General features: G+C 41.2%; 1 protein-coding gene across 1 annotated transcript in view; it reads left to right on the plus strand.

Annotated features, from left to right (window-relative positions):
• The window catches only part of clnk (cytokine dependent hematopoietic cell linker), a 25,294-nt gene extending 18,083 nt beyond the window's left edge, over positions 1–7,211 (plus strand). Inside the window, exon 15 of the mRNA XM_013916124.1 lies at positions 7,003–7,211. Coding sequence (XP_013771578.1) covers positions 7,003–7,211 — 209 coding nt within the window. The remainder of the gene's footprint in view (positions 1–7,002) is intronic.
• Positions 7,212–13,181: the final 5,970 nt, after the last annotated feature.

Genomic DNA, 13,181 nt, shown 5'->3' on the forward strand with positions numbered 1-13,181 from the left:
CGAAATGTTATAAGGATTTTATTTTTATTTTATCACGATTTTATTTTAAATTATTACAAGAGTTGGGAAATTCCCAGTGCTAGGTTTCAGTTAGCTTGACTCAGTGCCATTCAGTGGCTCTGGCTTAAGTGCAGTGAATTGATTTAGAGAGTGCTCTGCAGTATTTCTGTTGGTAACTTAACTAAAGATAGCAAGTGAAACCATTTATAACATGGAGCTAAAGTTTACTAATTTTTACAATATAAGTGGGAAAATGACAGATTGAAAGCCACTTTTACAAGCTAAATAGCAAATTTAAGGCTAAACAAACTACTTCAAGTCACTTGATTGATTGATTGATTGATTGATTGATTTATTGATTGATTGATTGATTGATTGATTGAGTAACAATACTTCATTTATCCCGAGGGAAATTGTTTAAAAGGCTACCAGACAATCCGGTGCCATCATGAGCACCTTTTCTGACCATACATGGAATACACAAACATAACACTGGGAAGACAGGTAGGGGAGGTATGAAAAAAACAATGGAAATACACACGAGGAAAGAGGAGGAGAAAAAAGATATCCTCGCAGACTGAGCTCCTCAGGGAGAGCAGTTTGAGAACAGAAAAAAACACCTCAGCACAGAAAGCACATAAATCTTCACATCTTACAACCTAAAAGCACATGACTTGCAGCGGGGGGTGAGTCAGGAGTTAGTCCATGTACACAGCAGCCAGCCTTCCAGTGCTAGACAGATCCGCCTGCCTACTTCAGGTGGGAGTAAACGTTTGGATTAGCGGTAATAAAAGCCGAGGGAGGTCAACAGGGATCACTGACTGTTTTAGGAGCTTTTTGAGATTAAATAGAAGAAAATACATAACATTAAACATGTTAACAACACAAAAGCCATATTAAACGCAGACTACTTTAGACCCGGAAGTAGGATTCGTCACGTCATCACTGAACAACCGGATAGGGCTTTGAAGTTGACCTCACGCCGCAATGCATTGTGGGAGCGCGGCACCATTTTCGGGGTCTACGAATCAAAACAAACACACTGTGTTGGAACGACGATTACAAGATGCTTAAAAGCAGCTCAAAAGAGAAAGGACGAGATAGAGACCGATTGCGTTCAGAGGCGAAGCAGCGGTACTTGCAGAAAATAGCCTGCATTGGAAATGTGGACCCGTATGAAATACGGCCGTGGAGTAGAAACCCTGAAGACCAACCGCTGCTGACGTAGCCTGACATATTTTCATACCTTGTCTGTGGAGTCAGCGCATACAAGTCATCATTCAAACAAAGGTAAGTCAGCTCGAGTACTGCGAGTAAAATGCGTTTGATTTCCCTGCAAACATTCACATCAGTGCAGCATAAATTCATTCATGAGGGGGTTAGGGGTTACCTCTGCTTCAGTTCCTCATCCTGTTATTTGTAGATTTCAGCCCTTTAATTTTTTAGAGTGAATGAAAACCTAAATGAAGTGATGATGAGCAGTTTTACTTTCAGGCTGATTCCATCAAAGTAATCAAACTGATTCGTTGTGCTGTTGCTCTGTCGTTATCTGAGCTGCAGTTTAAACCTGTTGTCTGGGTCAAAGTCACATGACCTCTGCTGCATCCTCAGAGCCTGTGGTTTAGTCTGAACCAGCTGCTGTATCCTGTAGAAGGCGCTGTTTCAGAGGTTTGACTTAACTTTAACTTGTTAAACTGCAGCTGGGCTCAGTGATAGAGCAGCAGCCCTGGGGAGTCCAACATCACTCTACTCAACCAAAACTGATGTGAACAGAAAAACAAGTTCTTACCTGTTCTCCAGATCAAAACAGATAAAATTCCCACCACAAAGTCTCAGAACTGTTTAAAATTGGAAGGCCAGCTGCAGGAGGCTGGCCTTCCAATACCTTTTGTTGGTGTAATACTAATCTTGGCCACAAGAGGCTGCAATGCACCACGTTCCCAGTCTAAATGGGTGATTTTACAGTTTTTTCTGAATGCTTAAACCCTAACTGTGATTCCTGTAGCACAATCTCTAAAACTATTCAGACTTATAGCAAAACCACTCACTGAGTTTGCAAAACTAAAAGCACAAAAACTGCTTTGGACTCAGTTTGCAATTTTGTAACACACACTTTGCAAAACTGTAGGCACAATTCACTGCACAACACTCAATTACCAAATTTCCAACACACTCCTAGCAAAAGTATACACATGTATGGCTATCATTAACACTAATTCGCCAACTGTCTGGCACACTTTCACATATGAAAACTTCTTTAGATAATTAGTTCACTTTGCAATCAGCCTAAGCACTATAATACAGGTAAGCTGTGTGTGCGGAGTACAATGGAGGGAGCAGGAAGAGTGAGAAGTAGAGGAGGCCGAGGAAGAGGACGTGGAGGTGAAGAAGTAGGATGAAGAGGACGACAAGGACAAGGAGGAGCAAGAGGAAGATGAGGAGGGGGGAGAGGAAGATGAGGAGGGGGGAGAGGAAGGGTAGGAAGAGTAAGAAATAGAATTGCTGATGACATCAGAGCTACAATAGTGGACCATGTAATCAACCGTGGAATGACCCTGAGGGTAGCTGGCCAACGGGTCCAGCCTAACTCGAGCCGCTACACTGGAGCAAGTATCAAAAGGACATCTTGAAATGAGAATCGGTTAGTACAGTCACTTCGCACAAAGATTTGTAGCACTGCCATATGCCAATGAGAAACACACCAATACCATTGATGTACAAATACTGAAATTGTTACTTTACAGAATTGCTAGATGACCAGATGCTGGGGCAGAGGAAGCATGTTCACTGCAGACCAAGTAACCCATATAGTCATTATGGCGATTGCAAATAATCCTATACTTGGAAATAAACACTTGTGTTTGTTTTGATGTGTGTGAATAAACAGCAGTACTTGAAGTTTGGATCCCTCTATGCTTATGGATCTATGACAGAAGTATGAGCTCAAACTGACATAGCCTACCTTGTGCACAGAGGAAGCAAAAGCCAGATGTGTTTTGTATTCATACCATCAGTGTGCAGTTGGCGCATTGTGTGCTTAGTAGATGATGGCTTGTGTGTACTGTTTGATACGGAAACACCATTTTTACGAAGGTGTGAAGAGTTAATCTAGCTGTGTTTGCTTTTGCAAGAGAACTACAATGTTTTGATCATTGGGTGACAGGTTTTCTAATTTGTGTGAAGAGTTTTGCAAAAATAGCCAATAGTTACAAAAAATGTGCTCAAGCCATCAGAAAAAACTGTAATATCAGTGTCTGTCCAGGAACACTGTGGACGACACTGTCACATGATTCAACGTGGACACTTATTGCACAATGACCTGTTTCAGTTATTTATCAGTCTTTCATTTTGTTCATGTGTGTGTGGACACATATGATTTTCAGTTAAAACCTCAGTGAAGTCAGAGAAATGAGACCCAGAATAATCAGTGTGGAGAACTCTGGCTCCACCTGGTGGACAGCTGTAGAAGGACGTCTCAAAATATCTGTGGATGGAGACTCACTGCTCTTTTACAATATTCTCTTTCTAATTCTCCAATTATATCTGTTTTTCACTGAACTGTTAATATATTTATTTTCCATGTGCACATGAATGGACTTGATCATTCAGGTTCTGAATGGGTTAAACACAGAGAGATGAGAGTTAACTCCATCTAAAGCACAGAGAGCTCTGATTTATATTTCTGTAATTCTAATGTCTCAGTTTTAAATGGTCTTTGTCTTCGAGGTAAAATATTTAATGATGCATTTATGTGATGAAGAAAGATGGACACATTAAAGACGACATAACAAACAGGAGGAGTGGAGGAGAAGAAATGATGCCACCTAGTGGCTGTTAAAATGATATCCTGATTATTTGTTCCAGTATCATTCTCCTGAGTATTATTCCTCCTGCAGATGCTGTTTCTTTTTTCTCTCTTCCTCTTTTGAGCTCTTTGATTTGTATTGAAGGAATCTGAAGGATTTTCCAGCCTGAATTTATTTTTGTGTGAGTTTGGAGTCTTGATTCATTGGTAAATGCACTTTATGGATATAAATTAATCTCAGTGACTCATGTTTGTACTATTCCTCAAACTGTTGACAGGACATCTCCATCTATAAACACAGTAAGTTATTAGTCTTGGGATTGTGTATTTTTGAGCCATGGAGTTTTAATCTTTTTTTCTTTCTTTCTTTCTTTCTTTTAAAAACTTGTCTAAAGCCCAGAAAAATCATTTTCCTCTGATTAATGTCAGGGCTGTGCACAGTCATGTTGTGTTTTGGAAACAGGGATCATTGTTCGGTTACAGCAGATGCAGTGTAGATGTGGAAGATTAAAGAGAAAACTGAAGAAATGACACAAAGGTGAGACTTCATTTTCACACACTCAGCTATTTGGATTTTGTGGTTTTGCCTTGTATTTGTTGATCACCTGTCAGACTTTGTTTTTGAATCATTAAATTTCATAAGTATTTCCTGATATGATGATCGGTGGTTTTTCCCTACTGCCCTGTAACACTTCTTTTTAGGGTGTTGTAATTGACCTTATGTGTGTGAGAGAGAATACAGCACCTATAGAATATCTGCATCTTCTTCTTGTCTGTTATTACTGAAGCAGCTCTGTCTGGTGGGGGCAGGTATTGAAATATGTGAACACATTAGTTTAAAGTTATTGGAAGATATAATTGATATTATTTTACAATTGTATAATTACAATTTTAACATGTGCTTTTATTGATTGGTTTGTTAAACCAGAGCTGCATGAATTTCTCTGAATTTCTTTCCAAACAACAGAACTTAGTGACTGGTTGTGACAGAAGCTGAAGTGTGTTCTGTTTGTTTTCTGGCTGTTTGTGAGCAGTTTCAGCACTTTCTCTGCTTTGACAGTATCCACTGCATCAGCTGTTAGCAGCAGTGGCACATGAAGCGTGGTAATAGCTTATTAATAATGGTAAAGCTGGGTAATAGCAGTCGTTGTTGTCTCATGATGTTTGACTGGATGCAAACCACAGGCTCTGAGGACGCAGCAGAGGTCATGTGACTTTGACCCAGACAACAGGTTTAAACTGCAGCTCAGATAACGACAGAGCATCAGCACATTGAATCTACAAGTAGCAGCAGCAGTAACAGTAGTAGTTGTTGTTTTCCTCTCCTAATATTTCACTGGATGTAGTAGTACTTGCAGTAAACAAAGTAGTCGCAGGAATAATAGCAGCAGCAGTAGCGGTAATAGTAGTAGTAGTCTCCTGATGTTTGAGTGGATGCAAATGATGCAGCCGAGCTGCTCTGTCTGTTTAAAGATGGAGGCAGCTGCTCAGCTGCACCATCAGCGTCTCTCTGTGTATTTAAGCAAACAGAACCTGCTGTCTATTCAAATACTGAGTTTCTAGAGTCCTTTCATTACTGGATGTTCTTTGTCAGACTGAATGTGACGGTGGATCCACAGGTCTGTTCCATCAGGACTCACTCTGTGTTCGTCTGATTGATTCAACAGGAAGAACTTCTTCTGTCTTGTGTGATGGACGGTGGAGACAGACGTTGGTCAGGATCAACATGTGACACCATATCCATGACATTAGTGTTTAATCACATGACCAGCAGACTTTGGCTGACCAGAGGCGTCCATCTTTGTTTGGTTTTCAGCCTCTTCTGTCTCATTAAGTGTCAAGTTGGACTCATTGGAGCTTTTAGACAAATCTGAGTTTCCCAGTCGTGATGAAGTCGACGAGTCCTCCAACTTAAACCACCATATACTTAGTTAGTCCCTACCCTCTGATACGAGCCACAGCAGTGCACCAGCTGCAGGTGTACCGGACCGTTGTCTTTGGTCTGCAGCTCTAACTCTGTGAAGGCTGCTGTCTGGTCTCTGGCTCGCAGCCATAGACCCAACTCTGATCACCGGTGATGATCCCTGACATGAAGGGTGGGTCGTCCTGGGCCTGTTGATGGAGATCATCACCAACAGAGACACTGTGCTGTGTTAGGAGCCTGACACCTACAGTTATACTGATTACTGATAACCTCTGCACCAGTAACAGACAGAGATATGATGTTTTCAGGATGTCTGTCTGTCCTGCTCTCATGGAGAAAATATCTCAGGAACATCTTGAGAGAATTTCCTATAATTTGACACAAACGTTCACTTGGTCTCAGAGATAAACGGATTCGATTTTGGTCAAAGGTGGAAGGTCATAACTAATGTACTGATTATGACTAATTTCTGCCAGAGGCCTAAGAGGTTAAAGTGATGAAGTGATGACATTTTCTATCCAAAAGGTCAAAGGTTAGCTTCAGTGTGACATCATGGACATGGGCGACCGTGGCTCAGGGGGGTTGGGAATCGCATCTGTAACCGGAAGGTCACCGGTTCGATCCCCGGGCTCTCTGTCCTGGTCGTTGTGTCCTTGGGCAAGACACTTTACCCTACTTGCCTACTGGTGTTGGCCAGAGGGGCCGATGGCGCGATATGGCAGCCTGGCTTCTGTCAGTCTGCCCCAGGGCAGCTGTGGCTACACCTGTAGCTGCCTCCACCAGTGTGTGAATGAATAGTGGTATTGTAAAGCGCTTTGGGTGCCTTGAAAAGCACTATATAAATCCAATCCATTATTATTATTATTATTATTATTATTATTATCATAACCTTTCTATCCATTATTCAACACCATACCTCAGGAACAGAAGGGGAGACTGTGACCATATTTCCTGAAACTTGATTGGTTTATGGAGGCGTACCACCACCAGGCCCTGATTCTGATTCTCTTTGTCCTGTTGAACTAAGTGCAGGATCAGACTCTGTTAACATTAGTGTGTATACTCAGCGTATAAGAGAGAGAAGAAGGGAGGTAAAGCCCTGTCTCATGGCTACAATTCACATCTGCCATCTCCTGTACGTGGTGTTTTCTAACTGGTAAAGACGAGGTGGTTCAGACCGTTGAACGGTATCTCTTTGTGGTTTTGGTCTTTTCATATAAAGCAGTCGTCTTCCTATCATTTCTCCATATAAGGTAAACCTCTGTGCCTCCAGCTCCACCTGCTCCAAAGTGGATGAGAATCATGTGGCTGAAGGGAAGGTGTGGTCAGTCAGCCTCCTATAAGAATAACTGGTTGTGCTGTGTGGAGCTCAGAGGTCACAGACCATCATCCAACAACCATCCAGACTACCTGCTGATCAGCTCCACCAGCCTCACCTTTCTGGTCCAGTATCCAGCTCTCCAAGCTTCTTCCCAGGTCTGAGTCTTTAGCATTTATTTATCTAACAGGGATCGTACAGTTAAACATAGTTACATACAGATGATGTACAGAGATCCAGGTTTATGATACCTTCAGTATCACTCTCAAATCTGCGGCTCTATAGAAAATCAATAGGCTGCAGTACAATCTGTTAATGGCTCAGTCAAACTGAGAATATGTTTGTCTTCCATCCTACAAAGGTTGTTAAGGCTGTGAATAATAATTTTAAACATGTGAGAGACCAAACATATTTTACAGGCCTAATTTTTGGGACCTGAACATTAAAGATTCAAACCTGAGATGTGCTGAAATCTCTTTCCTGGATTCTGCCTGGTTTGACACAGATCGACCTCATTGTTTCACTTGTGTAGTGGAAAGTTCAGGTTTTTTGAATCTGGGTTTCCATGCCTGAGTCTTTGACTGACAAACATGACTGACCACAGGTTGTTCACTTCTTTTACCACTTGTTGCCGCTCTGTTCATGACTCCTTTGTTCTGATATCTGGGAAAATGTTAAATACTGTTGAATGAGAACTTGATGTAAAAATGCTGCATTTCACTGGTCTCTGCTCCTTCAAGGTTCGTTTTCATGAGACAGAAACTAAAACCTGATCTTTGTTTGATCATTTAAAATCAATATTAATGTTGGCTATAGTTAGAGAAACATTTGTCATCACCTGCTTCATACAGTCAGCTCACAGAGAAAAGATGTAACACACCAGTGAGGTCAGTATAATGAGGCTGTGATGTTATTAACCTGTGCAGGCTCTGTCCACAGTCATGAACTGTGTCATTACTTCACAGTGTTCATCCAATGATGTGAAAATGTTCTATATTTAAAATGTTAATGTTTTTCTCACAAAAACATTTTCCACAGTCGTTTCTACAACACATCATTTAAACTTTGTTCTGAAATGTTGTTTTGATGAAGTTCAAAAAATTATTCTGACCAAATATTACCAAAGATTATTGATCATGTTCAGGTTAGTTTCTCCCTCCCCTCCCTCTCCCCATGTCTCTCTCTCTCAATTATAGGTAAGTTATGGAGCAGATGTAACTCTTAACTCAGGTTAGGGAGAATTGAATAAGCCATAGATATGTAACCCTGGAAGTAATAATGAGGGACTGACCATTCTTTGTTCCTTTTTTTCTCTGGCCATTGAATGTTTTGCTGCTGCTTTCAGCTCCAACACAGAAGTGAGATCAGAAAGCAAGAGTTCAAAGTCTGACAATATGCAGATGATGTTTTAATATATTCGTCTAAATTAGACCTGTCCATTTCCTCCTTTTGAACATAATGAGTGACTTTAACAAACTGGCAGAGTACACAGTTATGTATATAGTAAATTATGTAAGTTACATGGTCTTAAACAAACTTTTCTCTGAGCAGAAGAGGTAACTTTAATGTAACCATTTCACCAGACAAGAACATCAATATGGAACAATTTTACAATGTTTTAAAAACTGCCCCTTTGTACAGTATCTGTAAATCACAGCTGAAGATTAGGGACAGATCGCGGTCGTATCAGATAAATTATAGGTAAGTTATGGGAAGGCTCAGACAATAAAAACACGAGTGGCCATGGTTCAGTTGATAAAGGGACAAATGTTCCTGCAGGTCTGTGATGGGATGTGAACTCTGGTCTCTGGTATGAAGGTCAGACGTACACATCCATCAAAGGACATGATGCAAATCTTAATGAACTGTCCAATATGGGCTTCATTTGCAGGATACTGAGCTGGTTTTATGGCCCAGTTTCACAAATTTGTCCTGGACAGAATCACAGTCTGTGCACCAAACAAAACTCTCAGTCCGTCAGTCTGAATAAGGAAAACTTCTAGAAAACAGCAGGTTGTGAAGGGAGGGTGAGGTACTCTTCAATGTACAGCATTAAGGAAAATGTCCCATGTTATGTTATCTGTGTTGCAGTCATGGCGTCTCCACGGTGGTCTACCTCCATGCTGTTGGCTTCACTGATCCTCCTTCTTTACTGGACGACCTCCTCTGCTCGGTCACATGACTCCACCTCCACCGACCTGTCTCCACCACACAGGGTAAAAAGCGTCCTGCCTTTCCGTACCAGGGAGCAGGTCGCAGCATCTGTGCAATTTTCAAAAGACACTCTGACTATAATCAGTGAAGCGATTGGAAAGAAAAATCCTGATAAATTGTCAGGTGTGTTGAAGGGGATCTCAGCATTCACCAAAGTTGCTCTTCAATTCATACGTCTGGCATCGCCGGTTGCAAATTTGGTCTTGGCATTTGTCCCTCAGGAAAACCCTGTGAAGGAGCTGAGGGAAGGGTTTGCTGAGGTGAACAGGAAACTGGACTCTCTCTCCCTCCAGATCTCCAACCTGGCAACAGATGTAGAATGGTTCAACTACGCCAGCGTCTATTCTCAAGATGAGGTCCGCATCCTCAACGCCTGGAAGAAGTTTGAAGAGTTCCGTGAGAACAGTGGGTTGGTAAAAACTGCTGAAGACAGACTCCGACTGGCAGAGATATTCACCAACTACTATGAGAACACAGCAGTTGAGGCCAGTGTGGCCAACCTCTACCATTACCTGACAGTCAGCAGCACGTCTCTCAGTGGAAACCTCAACGACCTGCTGAAGAAGAAGTTTAAATGTAGCATCAGAGAGATCGGTAAATATAACATATATTTTAGCAGCTTGCTGGTGAAGGGAATGTTCCTCAACCAGCTCTACTGGGATCTGGTTGGTTTTAACCCATCAAACAAAGAAGCTGAACAAACCAAGATGTTGAAGACCGTCTCCAAGGCTCAGATATCAGCTCTGAAATTCTGCCTGGACAACTACAAGAAGTACATGAAGAAGGATGTGGAGGAGATCGGAAAAGCAATGAATCCTGATGACAAAACCTCCATCGCTGATCAGGTGAAAAAGGCTCTGGACAACAAGTACAACTGGTATAACTGGGTGGTGCTGGTGTACAACACAGACCAGGAGCAAAACTACATCTATAGATATAATATGACAAATGTCCCTGTGGGTAAGATCACTGTGGCTGTAGACTATACTCAGAAAACAAACGAAGAAAGAAAAGAAGTTAAGAATCAGTTGAATTCTTGTTACAAGGAGAAATTGGTTGCTATTTCTCCAGATTTTATAAAAAAATGGATGCTGTGTGAGGATATTAAACATAAAAAACTGTGCAGTCATAAGGTGGCTGGTGTTCCTGTCACAGAGTATATCAAAGTGATGTACAGCAGCTATTCAACTGCTAATGACTTTGTTGTAAACCCAAATGCCCTGCAGAGTTTCGAGTGTACATTGGACCATTACGTTTACAACATCCATCTCTATTACTCCAAATCCTTACCCGTCTGTGACCCTGATCCCTGTAAGAACAAAGGAGTGTGTGAGAGGCTGCTGGATTCCAATGAATGGCTGTGTAACTGCCCAGATCGTTACTATGGAGACAGATGTGAAAAGGATTCTGAAATCCGCAGGAGCCCAGTGGCCAAAGTAGAACATCCTGTGCCTGATATCAGCACCCTGAAAATCATGCTGGACAAGATTCTCAAGAGACTTAATTTGACATCTTCCAATCAGTAGCAGGATTCTGCAGGAAAGACAACGTGATGCAAACTCAGACACTGAGGAGAGAACCAACAAAACAGATGTGGAGTCACAGAAAGTTTAGAATAATCTGAAAACAGCTAAACAACTTATCAATCACACATCCAGGACAGTTTGATCTGTTCTTTAACTTCATTCAAACAGAACCAAAAACCTTTTTCATCATCATCTCTATGTGCTTCACTTCTTTGCTCTTGTCTGTGATTGTAAAAGAAGCAGATGTCATGTTATTAAAATCATCTCCAGCTTCATTCTGAGAGTTTTCATTGTTTCTGTTTGACTCTGAAGATAAAGTGAAGTTTGATTCCAACACATGAAAACAGGAAAAACTCTGACTCTTGTCATTAAAATGAGGAAGTTTTATAATGAGTCATCCTGTCAATTTTCAGCTCAGTGTTGTTGACTCAGTCACATTCTCATTCATACATCAAGACATCAGCAGCGCTAATTCATCTCAGTTCAGAAGAAAAAGTCCAGTTTACTGGTTGAGTTCAAGGTTTTAATGGTCAGAGACCTTGTGTTTAAGAGGACACAGCTCACAGGGGGAGGAGGTGTTTTTATATTTTCTATTTAAGCCGGGAGAGTCAGGTGTCCGGTCCTGGTGTCTGTTGGTAATGTGAGCAGGGACTGGAGGAGGTCGGACAGCAGGGGGAGCTGTGTGGATACGGTGTGACAGGTAGGCGCGTGTGACAGATGTAAACAGTCTGACCCCGGCATCGGCCTCAACTGTTCATAACTCAAAATGTTTATAACATTTTTTTCCATGTGCACATGAATGAACTTCATCAGCAGGTTCTGACTGGGTTAAACACAGAGAGATGAGAGTTAACAGACTCAGTAAACCAGCTCCGAAGGACTTGGCTCCATCTAGTGGACATTCTTAGAATAACTATCAGTTTCTAAAAATGGTCTTTGTATTCCAGGTTGTATTTAGCTGTCAGTTTACAGGCTGATCTGTTCTTTCATGTTGATATATTTTGTATTTAGCTCCATCTAAAGCACAGAGAGCTCTGATTTATATTTCTGTAATTCTAATGTCTCAGTTTTAAATGGTCTTTGTCTTCTACGTAAAATATTTAATGATTCATTTATGTGATGAAGGAAGATGGACACATTAAAGACGAAATAACAAACAGGAAATCTGTAGTGGAGAAGAAGAAATGTTGCCACCTGGTGGCTGTGAAAATGATTGCCTGATTATTTGTTCCAGTATGATATCATTCTGAGTATTATTCCTCCTACAGATGCTGTCTCTTTTCTCTCTCTTCTTTTTTGAGCTCTTTGATTTGTATTGAAGGAATCTGAAGGATTTTTCAGCCTGAATTTATTTTTGTTTGGTTTGAGTTGAGTCTTGATGTTTTTTTAGTAAATGCATTAACAATGAACTCCATGTTGCATTAAACTGAAGGATCATCTTCAGTTTCCAGTAAGTCAGATCAGGTAAAATCTGAAAACTTGCTATCAAGTTCTGTGTACCAGGTTTTGAGGTAGGTGGTTTTGTTGTGGTGCTCGCTATGGGTCAGGGTCTGAATGTTTGGGTCTGCCTTTTTCCAAACACAGACTCAAAATATTTATGATAATTGTCAAATCCTTAATGAATATATTTTCTGTTAAGCCCTTAGTGACAATCTTACACATTTACAGTAGAATTGTGCAGCTTAGTCCTAAAATACAGTCTACCAAATGTGCTGTTGACAGCATCAAAATCCAAAAACTAATTTAACTGTCTTCCACATTATGCATGTTAGCAGATAAATCAACATGGCAGACTCCAGGAGGTGTTTTTGTTGAGCACAGTGGGCTGGACTGTGTCAAATTTCAAGTCAGTTGGACTTGATGCGACGGACGTGGCCTTTCCAAAACTGAAGACAACAAATCTGCGAAAACACAGTTTCTTTTTAAGCAGGCTATTTAAGTTTCTAAACCTAACTGTAACCTTTGTTTGTTTGTTTGAGTTTTATGACGGGTTCAGATGATGGCAGTGGGTGAAAAGAGACTTTAGATAATCAGGAAAAAGCAGGATACCTAAACAAAAACTTGGATGAAACAGTTTTTGTTCAGGTGCTCAGCATGTTGCGTTATGTCACTGGGCAGAGGCTGGTGTTGTGAAACCTTGTGCATGTGTGCACGTGACATAGCAACACGTTCTCACTCCCAACTTGTCAAACGTGTGAGGCATGGTCAGGCTCCCTCTGCTTCACTTATCAACGCGCAGGGTACCCCCCTCGGGTCGAGAATTGACGTGCAGGGTCCTCTCATTGAATACTATAGAGCTCCCTAAACGTTGCTTATTGACGACAAGAGATTGCTGGAAGAGCCTGTTGTCCGTATATTTATACATTTCCAAAATCACATTGTAGTGACGTATAC

Source organism: Pundamilia nyererei, unplaced genomic scaffold (genome assembly GCF_000239375.1).
Source record: "Pundamilia nyererei isolate P.nyererei 1_Seehausen unplaced genomic scaffold, PunNye1.0 scaffold00008, whole genome shotgun sequence".
Lineage (NCBI taxonomy): Eukaryota > Metazoa > Chordata > Actinopteri > Cichliformes > Cichlidae > Pundamilia > Pundamilia nyererei.